The 19236-nt window shown below is 41.7% G+C and overlaps 1 protein-coding gene across 1 annotated transcript in view; it reads left to right on the forward strand.

Moving 5' to 3' along the window:
• The first annotated feature begins 3669 nt into the window (after positions 1-3669).
• The window catches only part of shisa9a (shisa family member 9a), a 75122-nt gene continuing 59555 nt past the window's right edge, over positions 3670-19236 (forward strand). The window contains exons 1-2 of the mRNA XM_047376200.1: positions 3670-4574; positions 5629-5735. Coding sequence (XP_047232156.1) covers positions 4060-4574; positions 5629-5735 — 622 coding nt within the window. The 5' untranslated portion in view covers positions 3670-4059. The remainder of the gene's footprint in view (positions 4575-5628; positions 5736-19236) is intronic.

Consider the following 19236-nt stretch of genomic DNA (forward strand, 5'->3'; position numbering starts at 1 on the left):
AACTGTGTCAGCAAAGCAAAGATAGGCACTATTTGCCTTTTAGCTTCGTTTTACTTATTTGTTTCCGTTCTTAATGCATAGACTTTAATATGACTTTAATGCCCTAATGTTTATAGGAATATCTGACCATTCACGAGAGCATTTGTGAGAAATTGATGTTGGACAAGATAGCCAGACTCGCTGTCTCTGCTCTAATTTTACCGGGTCCTCACTCTAAAGAGACCTGTCAAGTTGTTCTATACCAAATTCACTCATCTATCTCCTTATGGACCTTGCTTTGTGAACTGGTCATGTTGGAACAGAAAGGAGCTAACCCCAAACTGTTGCCACAAAGTCTGGAACATGTATTTGCCCAAATAATCTCAAAAGAATTTGAACGTGAAGAACGTCCCTTTAACTTTCATGCCTAACTTCAGGTGCACTGCAATTCCTGCTCATCCTTATTTTAAACAGCCAATGTTGCTGCAGGTCAGATCTGTCCATGTTCAACAACTGCTAGCAGAAGAAGTATTTATAGAGGTACCTCACTGTATCCATTTTAGTCTTGCCAAATTCTTCTTAAAAAAGTTCATTCGTCACTCCAAATCATTCTTATGCAACTGCCATCCTAAAAACTCTCAGCAGCTTGGTGATTTCCAGCATGATGCAATGATGAGAGCTTCCATAACTAACTGTCCAAACCTCACAGCACCAAGTAAACCCAACCACCACTCAAAGTAAAATGGAATAGGGTGAAATGTTATAAATTAAATAGGTTTAATACTTTTCACATTTACACAGTCAGGGTGAAGCTCAGCTTACAATCTGAAGTGGTTCATACCCAACGCTAAAGCATAAACTGAACTTAACATTTAAATCCATCTTTTGGAAACATGTTTCCTGGTTCATTAATCTTTCATGTTTAAGTGAAGTTTACTTACAAACTAGCAGTATGGTGCAGAATCATCAAGTTATTGTTTAGTGTGTCTCAATAGTTCTTTCTACTATTGTAATCCTTTTAAAATGCTTCCCTGTCCTTCCTTGCGGCTCAGTTTTCTTTCATTTTTTTGTAATTGCAGAAATTGTTGCATCCCGGTTCTTTTGTACGCTGTTCTCCATCTTATCTCTCTTTTTATGGTCATTGCATTTGCATGTCTTCACGGTGGTTTTATGATCAGGGAATCTTGATTTCATAGTAGTATAAATGTCTTTTAGCAGGATCTTTGTCATTGTTTCTCTCTCTGAAGGTGTGTCCACATTACGTTTGAATGTTTGCCATTTTATTTTAAAACGATCCTGAGTGAGTAGGTACATGATAATAGCTTGTTGTTTCCTAAATGTACATTATGTAATTTAAAAACAAATGAAACCGAGTCATGCAACAGTTTCACCCCCTCTTACCGCTGGCAGCAGGGCCCATTTTGACGTTCCTCCCTTTTTCATTAAATGCACACTGCGTCAAAGGAAATAGCTTTGAAAAACAGTGATATGCATGTCTTGTGTATTTATTAACTGCCTACAATTCCCTTATCAGAGTGGAAAAAAGACCTTGGACAGAGCCAGGAGCCTCTCAGGTCCACGGACAGTGGTCGTTTTCCTCCTGTTCTACCTTTACAACAGTAAGCAAAAAATGGTCAGCTGGTCCCTTTGAAACATTTGATACTGGTGCGTAAATTTAATTTTATTGTCCACTGGGAATGTCAAAGAAATGTGTTTTGTTTAAACATTAAAAGACCAGATCATCTTAGTTGTGAAGTAAGGGATTATTTGAGGCAAGCATTTGAAGAGAATATTGCCCCAAGGCAATAAAATGATGTTTGGTTGCCCAGTCCTGTTGCCAAATGATAATGGGGGAAACGAATGTTATCAGGCTCCAGTGCTGGTGAGGTAGCTCCCAGTTTTAGTAGCCCATGGGTCAACATGTCTTCATCATGCTTTAGGTTTAGGAACCTCTGGACTTTTCTGTTACATTGTTGGGAAAATGACGTCTAATTGGTTGAAGAGCGTATGTGAACATCAATTTTCAAATTTTACCACAGATTCTCAATTTGAGGTAGGTCTGGACTTTAACTAGGCCATTCTAACACATGAATATTATTTGATCTAAAGCATCCATTGTATCTCTGGCTGTAGGTTCAAGGCGGTTGTCCTGCTGGAAGGTGAACTTCCACCAGTCTCAGGTCTTCTGCAGCCTCTAACAGGTTTTGCAACAGGATTGTCCTGGATGTAGCTCCATCCATCTTCCCAGTAACTCTGACCAGCTTCCCTGTCCCTCACCATGATGCTGCCACCACCATGTTTCACTAAAGGTGTGTCCAGGGTGATGTATAGTGATACTTTTTCACCACACTTAACATTTTGCATGCAGAGTAAAAAGTTACTTTAACTTAATTAGATCACATTCTTCAAAATGTAAATCTTGGGATGTTGTTGTAGAATCTAACCCTGCACTAATCTTCTTCAAAAGCTTCTCCCTGACTTGTTTGTTGGTTTGATCTCCATGATGTTGGTTGTTCTCTAATGTTCACTAAAGTATCTCTGAGGCCAGAAACAACAGCTACAGTTAAATGTAGATTAAATTACACACAGATGGACTCTGTTTACTAATTAGGTGACTTCTTTATTTTCAGATTTTCATTTCTGAAATATGTCAAAAAGCACGCATCCTTTTCCTTGGTCTATACTGACGTTTTTGGTTCTGATTTAACAAAATGTGAAATAATTCAACAGGTATGAATCGTTTTGAAATACTCTGTAAATCCTGCTCTGAGAGAAATTTCTGTTTATTAAGTTACGTTTTCAGGATTATGTGGGATTCAGAGTGCCCTGAGATTAACTGATCTGTTCAATGCTATAAATACTATGAAGGGATCAGTTTTTTCATCAGAATGAACAGAAACATTTTATTAGAGACTGAATCTGATGAGAGACATAAGTGAATAAAACACCTAGTTGCAAAATTTCTACATGCATCATAATCTGCATTGCAGTACATACACAATGAGAATACATCTGTCTTATTATGCATTCATTTTCATACATTTTCTGAAAGTTATTATGAAGATGGCTCAGTTCAAATTGGTTTCAAATATATTTGACTGGAATGGAGTTTGGAAATGACTTTTTAATCATTGAATAAATAAGTTAGAAAAACAACATTCTGCTGCGTTTTGAAAGAAAAGTCTGAATCAGACTTAGATTAAAATGTAAAACGATATGGTAAGAGAAAGAACATTTTGTAAAATAAATGAGTGATGTAACTGTTGTTATTAGTAAAATATTCCATTTCATTTGTATCTATGACAAGTCTTAGCTAAAAAAAAAAAAAAAGAAATATCCTTTATCATAGCTGGGAAGTCTAATTTTGTCATCATATTCTATGTTCTAGCTCCAGCCATTGTAGCACATTAGGCTACTAGTTCTGGATTTCTCCAGAAAGCTGTCAGTGGGAACGCGCAGAGTGGGAACACAATGCGGGGCTCCCACGTATTTCCTCGCATGACAGAATCCTGATGTGCATATCTCGAAGCTTTTATCATTATATTTCACTACGATTCCTCCCTCTCCTTGTTGTTATTCAAGCCTATACTCGCTCTCCCTCCCTCTGTTTCCTCCTGCTCCTCTCTTTTTGCGCACCAGGCTCTCCCACCCTCGGCTCCTCCATTCGCTCACTGCGCTCTCATCCTCGGCGTGGCTTAGGTCTCTGCCTCCTGTGCGTAAGAGCGCACAGATGGATATGTTGACGGATGCACTACTGAAAACGCGCAATCGGAGCTCGTGAAAACGTCTCTGGAAGGACGTACAAAAGCGCATCTCAGTGCAAAGGAGTAACTTCGATAAACTCTAGTTCAACCCACGGAGATTTTATTATTATTATTTTGGTTGCGTTTTTCTGTTCCTTTTCTATTTTTCTGTATTTTTGGATGATGATATGCTGGTAAATATGTCCATCAGCGCGGATGACGGTGCGTCGCTCCTTGGCTGCATGTTTTTGGACTTCTCCTGTCATGATCGTGCGCTTTTCCTCGTCTCTCCAAGTGTGCTCGTTTCTGCGTGAAGTTGAACGGAGGAAAAAGCGCGATGAGAGGGAAATTTTTTCTGCTCGCCTTCTTGTTGCTCAAACTTATGGCTCTCGTGTGTAAGGCCGACGGGGAGCCAGGACTGCTCGGGGGATTCGTCATGATCGCCACCTCCAACGGCTCCCGGGAGGAGGAGAGCGTGTCGGAGGAGACGCCGCACACGGAGGACAAGTGCCGGGGCTACTACGACGTGATGGGCCAGTGGGACCCGCCGTTCATCTGCAAGACGGGCAATTATCTGTACTGCTGCGGCACCTGTGGCTTCCGCTTCTGCTGCTCCTTCAAGCACTCGCGGCTGGACCAGAGCACCTGTAAGAACTACGACACCCCGGTGTGGATGAAGACCGGGCAGACCCCCTACAAGAACATCGACAAGATGCACGACAGCACCAAAGCCAAGACGAACTTAATTGTTTACATTATTTGTGGAGTCGTGGCTATCATGGCTCTGGTTGGGATTTTCACCAAACTGGGTTTGGAGAAGGCGCACCGGCCCCAGAGAGAGAACATGTCCAGGTGAGACCCTCTCTTCTCCCTCCGAGACACGCAGTTGTAGAAAGTACGCACTGATCTGGAGCGCTCAGCTTGAGCTTCTTCTCAGTTACACATCCGAGAACACAACTGTCCAGTCAGTGGACCTCCATCGGACGCATTATGACCATTTCACGTCCCTGTCCTCATTTAGTTTAGACAAATAAAGGTCAAACTTGTTTTTTGGCTCTTACCTCTTGTCCAAATGAACTGGTTGAAGGTCGGGCTTGTTTAGGCCTTTTCATCAATCCTGACTGACCACATTTACACATCTGTAGACACCTTGATGAAGACGTCTTTTACCTCATCCTTAGATGTTCATTTTTTAACCATATTTATATATCAGTGGACGTCATTCTGCGTCTTACTTTTAAAACACATCAACAGAAGCTATCATGTAACATTAATAGATCTCTTTTCACCTTTCAATCTTTAACCACATTTAGATGTGTTTCTGTAGACGTTTAATAACCTTCTTATCCAGTTTTAGACATCTTAAAGCAGGTGTGTGCTACCCTTGGTAGTTAACTCTATTCAGACACAAACAGTTGACTTTATGCAGAGGTCTTTTTGCAGCCACATTTGTTCATTAGATGTCTTTATCTGGACGTCTTTCAGTTAGTTACTTCTATGTCTTGTCAACTGAATTTTTCTTAGAGGAGACATTTTTTATAAACTGCAACTTGCTTTAACAACTTTAAGTGCTCATATTTGATCCAACTAGTTGAGATGCTGTGATATTAGCTTGACATAGGGCGATTCTGCATGTTTCTTCAGATGAATCTGTATGCAGTTTTCAGAAGCAGCAGCAGGACACTCAGCTGGGCGCTTACCAACCAAAGACCGCTGCGTTTGTGTACCTTATACCAGGGCAGAATGTGCAGTGAATGCTGTAAAAAACACATGTCGCTTTTCCAGCTTGTTGCACTGCACAGTTTCACGAAGAGATGCAGCCAGATAATTGAATTAACTGAATTACCTACGTGACGCACACAGCCCTCAGCTTGCACCTCTCTCTCCTCTTTTCTGTGATTCACAGGGCCGTTGCCAGCGTGCTGCAGGGCGGGTGTCCAGGTGAGCCGTTCCGGGGAGAGGAGGCCCTAGGGATGCACTCACAGCACTTTGTTGGCAGGCCTGCGAACCTCCGTGAGTTTTTAATGCTCCCCCCGGAGATGTGGACAGCTCGTCCTGGGGCTGCACTACACTGTGATCTGTGTGTAACTTAGGGGCAGCATATTGAAGTGTGGGAGGGATGTGTCTCAGCGAAAAGCTGTTAATTGAGTGTGTCTAGGTTGGCGGCCTCTGTGGAGAGGGATCTGGAGAGAGGGGAGGATGGTTTTGGATTTAGGGACTGTTTCAGTTGGAATAAAGTAACACCTCACATCCCCTGAAATACCTGTTCCTGTTTGGGTCGAATATTTCTCCGTTTCAAGCAGGGAAGCTCTTTTCAGCTGCTTTTAACTGACTTTATTTTGGCTCGGGCCCTTGTGATATAATGAGACACTGAAAGAGGGAAGTGGGAGTGTGTGCGTGAGTCGGCGATGAAGAGTGGCTGCTGATGGTGGTGTGTTGTTTATTTTTGGGGGGGTTGATACAAAGGATCTGAATGTTATCTATTTCTGCCGGGTCCCGTGGGCCGCTACAGTAGAATACAGTTATTTGTGTTTTTAGCACCAAAGATCAAACAGATGAATGCTTCGGAAAAAAACACGCACATAATAATGCTGAGACCAGCATCCATGTATGGTGCAAACAAAAAAACTGTCAACATGCTGGGATTCACTTCAAGGTTGCTGAGGGTCCTGCATATTTCCTGTGCAACAAACGGATCCATTCTCCTGTTAATCAGAATGTTTTTTCTGGATCCATTCTCCTGTTAATCAGAATGTTTTTCTGGATCCATTCTCCTGTCAATCAGAACGTTTTTTCTGGATCCATTCTCCTGTTAATCAGAATGTTTTTTCTGGATCCATTCTCCTGTTAATCAGAATGTTTTTTCTGGATCCATTCTCCTGTTAATCAGAATGTTTTTCTGGATCCATTCTCCTGTCAATCAGAATGTTTTTTCTGGATCCATTCTCCTGTTAATCAGAATGTTTTTTCTGGATCAATTCTCCTGTTAATCAGAATATTTTTCTGGATCCATTCTTCTGTTAATCAGAATATTTTTCTGGATCCATTCTCCTGTTAATCAGAATGTTTTTCTGGATCCATTCTCCTGTTAATCAGAATGTTTTTTCTGGATCAATTCTCCTGTTAATCAGAATATTTTTCTGGATCCATTCTCCCGTTAATCAGAATGTTTTTCTGGATCCATTCCCCTGTTAATCAGAATGTTTTTCTGGATCCATTCCCCTGTTAATCAGAATGTTTTTCTGGATCCATTCTCCTGTTATTCAGAATGTTTTTCTGGATCCATTCCCCTGTTAATCAGAATGTTTTTCTGGATCCATTCTCCCGTTAATCAGAATGTTTTTCTGGATCCATTCCCCTGTTAATCAGAATGTTTTTCTGGATTCATTCCCCTGTCAATCAGAATGTTTTTCTGGATCCATTCCCTTGTTAATCAGAATGTTTTTCTGGATCCATTCTCCTGTTAATCAGAATGTTTTTCTGGATCCATTCTCCCGTTAATCAGAATGTTTTTCTGGATCCATTCTCCCATTAATCAGAATGTTTTTTCTGGATCCATTCTCTCGTTAATCAGAATGTTTTTTCTGGATCCATTCTCCCGTTAATCAGAATGTTTTTCTGGTATTTTGGGTTAATTATGTTCGACTTCACATCAATAGCTTCTTGAATCCTTCCAGCCTAAAGCTAAACACAGCAAAAAAACTAAAAAAAACCAAAGCAGATTTCAGTAGTTCTGGGCATTTTGTTCAGAGCCGACAGAGCCTTCTGCCAGATTTCTTATTTTTGATTTTTGTTTTCACATTTAAATGTTTCAGATCATCAAGCAAACTGTAATATCAGACAAAAATATAACCTGAATAAATCAAATCAAAATAAATACTCTCTCCCACTTCCCAGTCCCATTTCTTAGTTACATTTCACCATCCACACCCAAGCCTGATTACTGCCAGACCAGTAGTATCAATAAATCACTAAATCAGAACCTGTCTGGTAGCAGGAAGTAGGCTAAAATATCTACAAAAACCAACACATAATGTCCTGACCTGAAGAAATTCAAGAACAGATGAGAAACAGAGTCACTGACGTCCATCAGTCTGGACTGTTCTGTTACAAGTGTTCTGGAGTCTTTGGGACTCCAGAACACAGGCCAGAACCACTGCTGACCCACAAGAATACAAAGGCCCGTCTGAGGCCAGGTTAAATGGCCAGTTACCAGGTTGGAACAACCAGTTATTAGGTTTAGGGGGGAATTACTTTTCTCATATGGGTCAGGTTGGTTTTGATAGAAGTTTTCCTTATAAATAAAGAAAATCCTTTTTAAAAACAGCTTTTTGTATTTATTCAGATTAACTTTGATATTGAAGTATGTTTAATGATCTGAAATATTTAAGTGTTGTAAGCAAAAACAGAAGAAATATGTAAGGGGCCAAATACTTTTTCACTTTATGTTATTTTCTGCAAGTTTGACAGGTTCTCTTGTTAATCTCTGACTTTTCTATCTTACACATTTAGACTTCGCTGGATTCAAATATCAGGAGTTCTAGTAGAATATAAAAGAGCAGTGTGCATGTAAGGAGTTTGTTATGGGGGGTATTACTGTTTGTAAAAATGAAATACTGTTGCGAGCCTTCAACAACTCCACTGGCAAATGATGACATGACATAATCTGACTCAGCATGAAGCGCTACACCCACAGACGCCAGGAGAGTCTTGAAAAGAGCGCATCTATCACACATGAAAAAAAAAGAGATTTTGTTAGAATTACATCCATGCTTATTATTTTTCATGGTGCTTTGTGTGGAGGGGGTGGGGGTGAAATGAGACATGGAGTCAGTTTTTCTTCTTTCTGTCCTCGCTGTGGGAGAGATCAGATAGCAATGCCACCTCTCCACCTGAAGTGACGACAGAGGACCCGGCTGTGAAATGACGATTTTTATGTTCGTGATGTGGAACCCGTCCCCCCGTCCCCCTGTCCCCCACCTCCCCCAGAACCCCTCTATCATCCCCGAGCTTGTGTGCAATCATGTCGGATGTTATTAACCTCTGTGATCTGGCAGGACCCTATCAGAAGAACACCTGATTGCTTTACAGATCTAACATCCACCCAGTACCCCCATTCCACCCTTTGCTTGCTTTATGGGAACCAATTTGCCACAGATGTGGGAGAACGGAGGAATTAGATATGGATTTGTTGGGTGTGGTCCTGTTTTCTTTATGTAAAGTGAATAACAGAAGGTAAATAGGCCTAAAAGGCTGAGATCTTTTATTAATAGTCTAAAGAGTGATAGTCACAATGTATACGTAAGACAAGTGCTTGGGGGTAAAAGAGGCCCCGGAGATTATGCTTCTGCACAGGAGGTTAGTCTGTTCAGGTAGAGTGGAGAGTTGTGTTTAAAAATCTGTTTTCAGGGCCAACCTTATTGATTATACAGCAGCTTCTTGTCAGACTGCCGTGATGGATCCGATCTGACCCATTCTGTCACTTTTATGAAGAGACAAGATTCCCAAGGATTAGAGATCTGCTTGTCTCCACAGGAAGCCCTACGAAAAACCTTTAGAAGGTTGTAGCACATTTGTATTTTTTAGTCAACATACAGCACCTCCACATTTATGAGCACCCCTGGTAAAAATGTGTGCAGGAAATGGGCTACAGGTGCCGCATTCCCAAGACCTGGGCTACAGAGAAGCAGCACTGGACTGTTGCTCAGTGGTCCAAAGTACTTTTTTCGGATGAAAGCAAATTCTGCATGTCATTCGGAAATCAAGGTGCCAGAGTCTGGAGGAAGACTGGGGAGAAGGAAATGCCAAAATGCCAGAAGTCCAGTGTCAAGTACCCACAGTCAGTGATGGTCCGGGGTGCCGTGTCAGCTGCTGGTGTTGGTCCACTGTGTTTTATCAAGGGCAGGGTCAATGCAGCTAGCTATCAGGAGATTTTGGAGCACTTCATGCTTCCATCTGCTGAAAAGCTTTATGGAGATGAAGATTTCATTTTTCAGCACGACCTGGCACCTGCTCACAGTGCCAAAACCACTGGTAAATGGTTTACTGACCATGGTATCACTGTGCTCAATTGGCCTGCCAACTCTCCTGACCTGAACCCCATAGAGAATCTGTGGGATATTGTGAAGAGAACGTTGAGAGACTCAAGACCCAACACTCTGGATGAGCTAAAGGCCGCTATTGAAGCATCCTGGGCCTCCATAAGACCTCAGCAGTGCCACAGGCTGATTGCCTCCATGCCACGCCGCATTGAAGCAGTAATTTCTGCCAAAGGATTCCCGACCAAGTATTGAGTGCATAACTGTACATGATTATTTGAAGGTTGACGTTTTTTGTATTAAAAACACTTTTCTTTTATTGGTCGGATGAAATATGCTAATTTTGTGAGATAGGAATTTTGGGTTTTCATGAGCTGTATGCCAAAATCATCCGTATTAAGACAATAAAAGACCTGAAATATTTCAGTTAGTGTGCAATGAATCTAAAATATATGAATGCTAAATTTTCATCATGACATTATGGAAAATAATGAACTTTATCACAATATGCTAATATTTTGAGAAGGACCTGTATAAATTCAACACAAACCATAACTTTCATTCTGCTTGAAGTCTGTGTTGATAAGATTAGAAGCTAGCCACCACTTTCTGTGCATTCAAAACAAACACTGAGGTCTCTTTGTGAACCAAGACCCTCCATCCCATAAAAATCTCCCAGTTGGGCAGACTTTGATGTCGTCTGAAAATCAGAGACTGAGTCTGAATCCCTGAAAGGCTGACAATCCAGTGTCTCTTTCACATCCCGCATCAAAGGGCGGAGGGGACAAAGATGTGAGAAACAGAGGAAGGGAGTCAAAATGGGGACGGAGAGGAAGTGGTACAAAGGAGCGAGTCAGATGATCTCCCTGCAACTCTCAAACTAATGGCAGCAATCATGATTAAAGGAAGAGCCTTTGTTGTGTCATTTTCTCACTGATTGATATGAGTTAGGCAAGAAAATCTGGAGCCAGCACTATTTGTGATGAATGTAGCCAGCATTATAAATTGGCACTTCTTTAGAAAATGAACGGACAAAGCATCATACATTACCTTTATAATGAAACGAAGAAGCTAAAATGTGTGAATTACTGCACTGAAAATATCTTCCAGCCCAATAATGTCCTATAATTGTCACTTAAGGCATCACATTGAGAGGTGGGCAGCACAAAACACACACACAAGCACAATAAACACCTTACTCTGTGTTCACAACTCAGTTTACTGTTTGCAGGCCTAAGTACCTCTGCAGTTGTAATATGTTCCTAAACATTCAGAAGGGGAAGGATGAACATTTTAATAGGTAATTGCTTCTGAGATTGCAACGGAACGAGAAAAGGTGCCGTCTGCAAAATAACTTCTCCGCCTCTGCGACTATACAGGTCCTTCTCAAAATATTAGCATATTGTGATAAAGTTCATTATTTTCCATAATGTAATGATGAAAATTTAACATTCATATATTTTAGATTCATTGCACACTAACTGAAATATTTCAGGTCTTTTATTGTCTTAATACGGATGATTTTAGCATACAGCTCATGAAAACCCAAAATTCCTATCTCACAAAATTAGCATATTTCATCCGACCAATAAAAGAAAAGTGTTTTTAATACAAAAAACGTCAACCTTCAAATAATCATGTACAGTTATGCACTCAATACTTGGTCGGGAATCCTTTTGCAGAAATGACTGCTTCAATGCGGCGTGGCATGGAGGCAATCAGCCTGTGGCACTGCTGAGGTCTTATGGAGGCCCAGGATGCTTCGATAGCGGCCTTTAGCTCATCCAGAGTGTTGGGTCTTGAGTCTCTCAACGTTCTCTTCACAATATCCCACAGATTCTCTATGGGGTTCAGGTCAGGAGAGTTGGCAGGCCAATTGAGCACAGTGATACCATGGTCACTAAACCATTTACCAGTGGTTTTGGCACTGTGAGCAGGTGCCAGGTCGTGCTGAAAAATGAAATCTTCATCTCCATAAAGCTTTTCAGCAGATGGAAGCATGAAGTGCTCCAAGATCTCCTGATAGCTAGCTGCATTGACCCTGCCCTTGATAAAACACAGTGGACCAACACCAGCAGCTGACACGGCACCCCAGACCATCACTGACTGTGGGTACTTGACACTGGACTTCTGGCATTTTGGCATTTCCTTCTCCCCAGTCTTCCTCCAGACTCTGGCACCTTGATTTCTGAATGACATGCAGAATTTGCTTTCATCCAAAAAAAGTACTTTGGACCACTGAGCAACAGTCCAGTGCTGCTTCTCTGTAGTCCAGGTCAGGCGCTTCTGCCGCTGTTTCTGGTTCAAAAGTGGCTTGACCTGGGGAATGCGGCATCTGTAGCCCATTTCCTGCACACGTCTGTGCACGGTGGCTCTGGATGTTTCTACTCCAGACTCAGTCCACTGCTTCCGCAGGTCCCCCAAGGTCTGGAATCGGCCCTTCTCCACAATCTTCCTCAGGGTCCGGTCACCTCTTCTCGTTGTGCAGCGTTTTCTGCCACACTTTTTCCTTCCCACAGACTTCCCACTGAGGTGCCTTGATACAGCACTCTGGGAACAGCCTATTCGTTCAGAAATGTCTTTCTGTGTCTTACCCTCTTGCTTGAGGGTGTCAATAGTGGCCTTCTGGACAGCAGTCAGGTCGGCAGTCTTACCCATGATTGGGGTTTTGAGTGATGAACCAGGCTGGGAGTTTTAAAGGCCTCAGGAATCTTTTGTAGGTGTTTAGAGTTAACTCGTTGATTCAGATGATTAGGTTCATAGCTCGTTTAGAGACCGTTTTAATGATATGCTAATTTTGTGAGATAGGAATTTTGGGTTTTCATGAGCTGTATGCCAAAATCATCCGTATTAAGACAATAAAAGACCTGAAATATTTCAGTTAGTGTGCAATGAATCTAAAATATATGAATGTTACATTTTCATCATGACATTATGGAAAATAATGAACTTTATCACAATATGCTAATATTTTGAGAAGGACCTGTATGAGGGGAAGAGAGTGTGCAGCTGAGCGAAGACGCTGCGTGCGAACAGTATGGATGTACTGGGTGATTGTGTCTTTTAACGTCCGAAGAAGTTTACATCCTACATTAAAGTAGGTCTCCTTGGCTGTCAAGTGAACCTTCGGGAGTGTCAGAGCGGAGCCAGGAGGTGATACTGGAGCCAGAGGAGAAACTCACAGAGCTGTAGGGAGTAATCTGAAAGGTCTCACTCTGTTTGAAAGTGTGATGCTGTACTGGGTTCAAATATAGCTGAGCTTCAATCCCTGACTGTGTCCTCTTGGCCCATAGCCCACTGGTAAAATCCTGCTATTTGTCCAGTTTGTTTTCTGTTCAGAAGAATAGATGTTTTTATTCTTTCGTGTATTTATGACTATTAGTCACCTTTGGATTTTGGGTCTTCCCTCTGGGATCTTCAGGCGGTGGTATTCATGCTCCATAAATCAGACTTTCATAGAATCCTTACTCTCTGAACCCTTTAAGCATTTTCTTCACGTTACTGCCTCAAACTTAGTAACTTAGTAAGTTTTATCAGGATTTAATGTGATAGAACAACACAGAGTTGGGTTATTTAACAGTCTGTCAAAGGGTGACAGATACTTTCTGAGCCTTCCAGATTCAATTGTTTGGAGAACCACATTTCACTGAAATCAATGCTGCAAGTCCTTTGGGGAATTTCTGTTGCGGCTTGCTCATCTACAGACTGAATTTTTCCCCATCTATCTTTGCAAAACATTTTAGCTTACAACTCCTGCCACAGATTCTCTGTTGGACTTAGGTCTGGACTTTGACTAGGTCGTTCTAACACCTGAATATACTTTGATGTAAACCATATTTTTAGGGTGGTTGTCCTGCTGGAAGGTGAACCTCCACCCCAGTCTCACGACCAGATTAAATCTAACCACAACAAAGAGAAGAGGCAGTAAGTCACAGGCAAAGATTCTCATAAAACAGGCAAGTGTTTCCTCCTCCTTCTCTCTGGAGCCCCGTCTTGCAGCCTCTCTTCTCCTAATGTGCTGCCCCTATGCAGTCCTGGGATACCATTAGGCTCCTACTTATTAGGACTCTGGGGCCACACAGACAGCAAGCTGGGAGCAGCAGCTGACAGTGTAGACAGCTCTGCACAGGCGGAGAGGGACGCTGGCCAAAGAGGTGTCAGCAGAACCCGGGCAGGGAAGGTTAGAGAAGGGGACTTAAAGGTGGAAGGTGGAGAAAAACAAATATGTTTTAGAAAATGAGAGACAGGAAATTCAGAGAAAAAAATAGGTTTTTACCATCTTCTCTGAAATCCTGTGTTAAGAGGCAGAGGAGCTGCTTCCTGGCTTCTTTTAGAAAAGTAACCTTCATTGGAGCAAACATTAAATCCTCCCAGAGAAATTCAAGCTTGAACTTTTTAACGTTTTAACCACAGACTTCTGTTTATTTTGGGGGGAGTTTATTTGCTAAACCAACACAAAGCAGTGCATAATTGCAAATTTACTGTGATCCCATTAAATTAAATGTGTTGCAATCGATAGCCTTCAGAAGCCACCTGATTAGTAACCAGAGTCTATTTGCAGAAGATTTGTTTCTGGGTTCAGAGGTTCTTTAGAGAACATTTGAGAACAACCAGCATTATGAAGATCAAGGAACAAAGCAGACAAGCGAGGAACAACGTTGTGGAGAAGTCTAAAGTAGGATTAGGTTCTACAATAATATCCCAAACGTTGAAGATCTCACAGAGCTCTGTTCAATCCATCGTCTGAACATGGAGAGGATGGACCACCTGCAGACCTACCAAGACATGGATGTCGACCTGAACTGACAGGAGAACATTAATCAAAGAAGCAGCCAAGAGGCCCAAGATGATTTTTTAAACTTGTTTTCTCATTTAATGTAACCTTCTGCTTTATGTATTTTATATTATACTATGAACAAGTCTGTGATATTTTTATCTCACAGAAATAAATCAGGGTTGCTGAATAAAAATGCATGCCACACTTTTCAGATTTTGATCTGGACAATTGCTTCCCAGTTATGGCTTACTTTATGCTGATCTGTCACATAGAAACCCAATAAAATACATTCAAGTTTGTTATAATTTAAGTAAATATGATGAGATGTAATACTTTTGTACACTGTGGGGTTTAGCATATTTTCCTGGTGGGGCAGTGTAATAAAGGAAGCAGTGAGGACAGAGAATATCTTAACTTTAATCAGTGGAACCCCCCACCCCTCCTCAGGAATATTAATCACTTCATTTACTGCCAGGAAGTCCCATCTTGCACTTGACAGGTAATTATATTCATGTCTGTGTGTGCGTACGTCCGTGTCTGCTTCCCCCGTTATGTTTTGGATGCTCAGCGTTGCAAACACTGGCACTTTTTGGCGAAAAGCCTGAGAGCAGCGAGGAATATTACACTCATCCATCTTCATCGTTTTCAGTCTCATTTATTTCTGACTATCTGTAATGATACGGGGCTCGCTGGCAGTCACTGGATAAGCCTTCCCATCTGTATGTCTGAGCAGGTAGTTATCACCACTGGTTTCTAATTAACTGCAACACTAATCTCTCTAAATCAAATCAAACTAATGAGCTGCGCCTCTGCAAATATTGGGACATTTTCTGCTGTTTGAGTTCAATCACAAAGTTTTAGTTAATAATTCTGACAATAATAGAACATACATTTTTAATGCTTTGTTATTTTGGACACATTTCCAAAAGTTTGCTGTTTTGGAGTCTGTACTGTATCTGTTGCAGCCGAGGAGCTTTGGAGCAAACATCTGTGTTCCTGAGAACAATAACGAGCTTAGTGTTGACAGTAAAGCCCACTGAACCCGTAGCTGGATTCTGAGTGTATTTAGGCACCCTAACACGGACGTGTTAACACGGTGTAATATGGAGTGTTAAATCCTCTATAATCTGCAGCGTTTCTACCAAAGTTTTACTTTTTTATGCTTTTTAATAGAGTGAACCTCTGCTCCTCTGCGTCAGATTTCAGGCTGGAATTCTAGATAATGAATTTTAGTATAAATGCAAACATTTGAGCACCTGTGGTTGAAAAACAGATGGCCAAAAAGCTAAAAGTGAGCTTGAAAAATGTATTTTGGTAATTAAATCAATTTTTTTATGGCCTAAAATACCATAAAAATTAAAGATTTGAATGAAAAGTGACAGCTCATTTGGCAAGTATCAACTTTCTGTTCCCAGTTCTTGGTTCACGTTTGGGGATGACGAGAGCTTCCAAGTTACTTACCTTCAGAACTACCATGATTCTGCGAGCCATCGATTCATCAAGGTGTTTCTGGTCCATTCAAACATGTTAGCGTCAGACAGTTGGTGCAGATCTGCTGGCTGAACATCCATGATGAGAATGTCCTGTTTCAGCACTTCCCTAAGCTGTTCTGTTGGATTGAGATCTGGTGACTCTGGAGACCACTGGAGTCCATTGAAGTTATTGCCTTGTTCCAGAAAGCAGCTTGAGATGATCTGAGCTTTGTGGCTTTATCCTGCTGGAAGGAATCACAAGATGGGTCCAATGTGGTCATGAAGGGATGAAGATGGCCAGCAACAATAAGAAGACTGTTCAGAGGTGGTTTTCTGCATGCCTTGGTATCAGTGATAATTTGGGCTGCTGTTGAAGAGTATGAGCTTCTTCTTCTGTAATAATTGATCAAGTTATTTTGATGCATTTGACAGATCTTTACCAGGGGTACCAATAATTATGGCTGTTGTACCTACAATGTATTTTCAAAGTGGAAGAACAGATGACTTTCCATGTCCCCATGTACAGTTTTCTGTTCCATCTGTCTTTATCATGTAGCAACATGCCTATGAGCACCAAATGCAACCCACACGTGTACAAGCCCCACTTAGAACCGTTCTGTTCCAGGCTTCTTGCAGCCTGGGGGCAGCCTGCAGAGCTGCTTGGCTTGTTGACTGATGCCACCAGCATGAAACACAAAGAAAGCTCACACTGAGGGAGCACATTTTTAGAACCCCTCTTTTTCTCTTGTTAAGGCATTAACAGCCCCTCCACAAACTTGCACACTTGCAGACGTACACAGCCACCGCCACACTTGGGGGCACCAGTCTTCGGAGAGTGAGCCCCACTTGTTTCTCTCTCCTTTGCCTGCAGGCCTCAGTATGGCTTGGCTCTCTCAGAAGCTTGCTGTGAGGAGGTCAGGACACATCTCGCTCTCCCTCCCATGCTTGCCTGTGCATATGGACACACACAAACAGTAAAACACTGAAAATTGTGGACAGGCTTTCAGCTCCTACTCCCACACCGCCCCCTCCACCACCATCCTACCGGGTGCTGGCCTGTGGAAAGGGGACATGTGGCGGAGCAAAATACATCACGATGCAGAACTCAGCCGACAAATCTAGAGTCTGTCTCCCTGCCTGAAAACTACCAGCCTGGAACGGCTTACAAAAACAGAAGGGGACTTTTGTTTTGCACTGCATGGACTGAAGCAAAATTCCCTGCTCTCAGCTCCGCTCGGCTTCAGGCCACTTTGTCCATTTCTCTTGGCATTTCTCGCCTCTTAAGGCAGTAGTCAGATTTAGAATCTTCAGTCAACTACCAGGTTTGTGTTTCTGTCTAGATAAGGCGCTCACAGCTTTCCCCTTTGTAAAGCAGGAGTGTATTTCTGTCTAACACTTATGTGCATGTGGACTGCATAGTAAACCATTAACTGTAGCTCTTCTTAAGCGTGGTGTAGCAGGAGATGAGCAAAGCCTCAGGGTGAGCAAAAGTGTGAAGACCTTGGAGGACTTAAACTGCAAGTTTAAATATTATTTTTCCCAGGAACTCTACCAGGAAGTGTATTAATTTTCCCTCTAGAATAAAAAATCACCAAGCTGAACTTGCATCACTGTCAAACAGACTCATATTGACTGAATAAAAGGACTAGAGGGGAGATTTTCAGCCATTCTCGAAACAAACACATTGACCAAAAAGTCTTCCTTCCAGGCTGGACGAGTCGAGGTGAAGTAGCTGAAACTCTCCCGCCTGCTTTCTATTAAAACTTTTAATTGTTGTTATGTCTTAGCTTAGTTGCTTTAGAAACCTTTAGTGTGTTAAGCTATTGTAAAACAGTGAGTACACCTGAAACCTTCACAAAAACAGGAAATACACCCATGAGAGAAAAATGGAAGTTAGCTCAACTAAATGAACTGTTTCGACCTTTTTCACAGCTTCAGTGTATTTTATCGGGCTTTTAATGTGATAGACCAACACAAAGTAGTGAATCTGTTTTGGTCTGAACCTTTGCTTTTAAAAAGCCCATACTGTTTCTATGGAGCGTATTTTACAGCGACGTTTAGCCCAAGCAGATGAGCCCAAGAAGGTCATCATCCAAGGGCATCGTTGTGTCGGGGGACGACACCAGCTGAGATTTGAGATTCCTTGAGGATGTCTTTGTTTACTGCTCTGGACTATCATGATCCTGCCTGCTTTCAGCTTGTGGTCTGGTCCAACACCACCAGAGCCATTCATGAAATCCTGACTACTGAGAAAAAGTATTCCCGCAGCATACTGCTGCCACCATCATGTTTCACAGTCTGGTTGGTGTTCTCAGGATGATATGCAACATTAGTTGCAGCCAAACAAACTGTTCTGCATGTTGTCCGAGCACTAAGAAATAAACTAAAACTGAATCAGAGCATCAATCTAGGAATCAAATTAAAGAAAAAATACAGGTACAAGTTTCCATTTAGGGCATAAGTCATTAAGCTCCAATAAAGCATTACAGTAGTTTTCACATTTTTCCTCTTGTTTGTGTCTCTATGTCTATCAGTAAGACATAAAAACAATAACTAAGCAAGTTTTTACTCCTTGGATCAAAAATAAAGCGGATCCACTGTGGTTTAAAGTTGATGTTGGAGTGAGACAAAGCCAGACAGAGTGGAACTGCCCTACTCTGAAATGGGTCTGTGATGTTCTAATCTTGTTCAAACCTTCAAAAGCTCATCCAACTCACACCAAAGGGAAATAAAACTTGATTGGGAGCGGTTCTCAAACCCAAATATATTCTCTCATGTACAAATAAAGCCTTTCTTCAAGACAAACTCTGTTAAACCTTCTAGATCAGTGTTGTAGCGTCCTCTTCCTCTCTGCTCTCTGCTCTCCATCCGATTGACTAAGTAGGAATGCGCATTTAGCTGCACATGATCTGCATGTTTTCATAATAACTTCAAGGCTGATAATTGAGGTTCCTTTTCTGCTGCCAAAAGCATGAGGGAATGTGAAACCTGCAGACTACAATGTTTTCCTCCCCTTTTTGTGGGTCACTGTGTTTTCTCCCATACATAAATGCAAACATTTCAGTATCTTCTCATCAGATCACAGGCAGCAGCAAAGTGACTTAATAAGCTTCTTAATCCTACCAGGTCGCACCTTATTAAAAAAACGAGTGAGCACAGTAATTTAGGTGGATGCCCAGCAGTGCTGATATCAACTACTATACTGCTTGTGATGAGCAGCTCGGCTC

Source organism: Girardinichthys multiradiatus, chromosome 10 (genome assembly GCF_021462225.1).
Source record: "Girardinichthys multiradiatus isolate DD_20200921_A chromosome 10, DD_fGirMul_XY1, whole genome shotgun sequence".
Lineage (NCBI taxonomy): Eukaryota > Metazoa > Chordata > Actinopteri > Cyprinodontiformes > Goodeidae > Girardinichthys > Girardinichthys multiradiatus.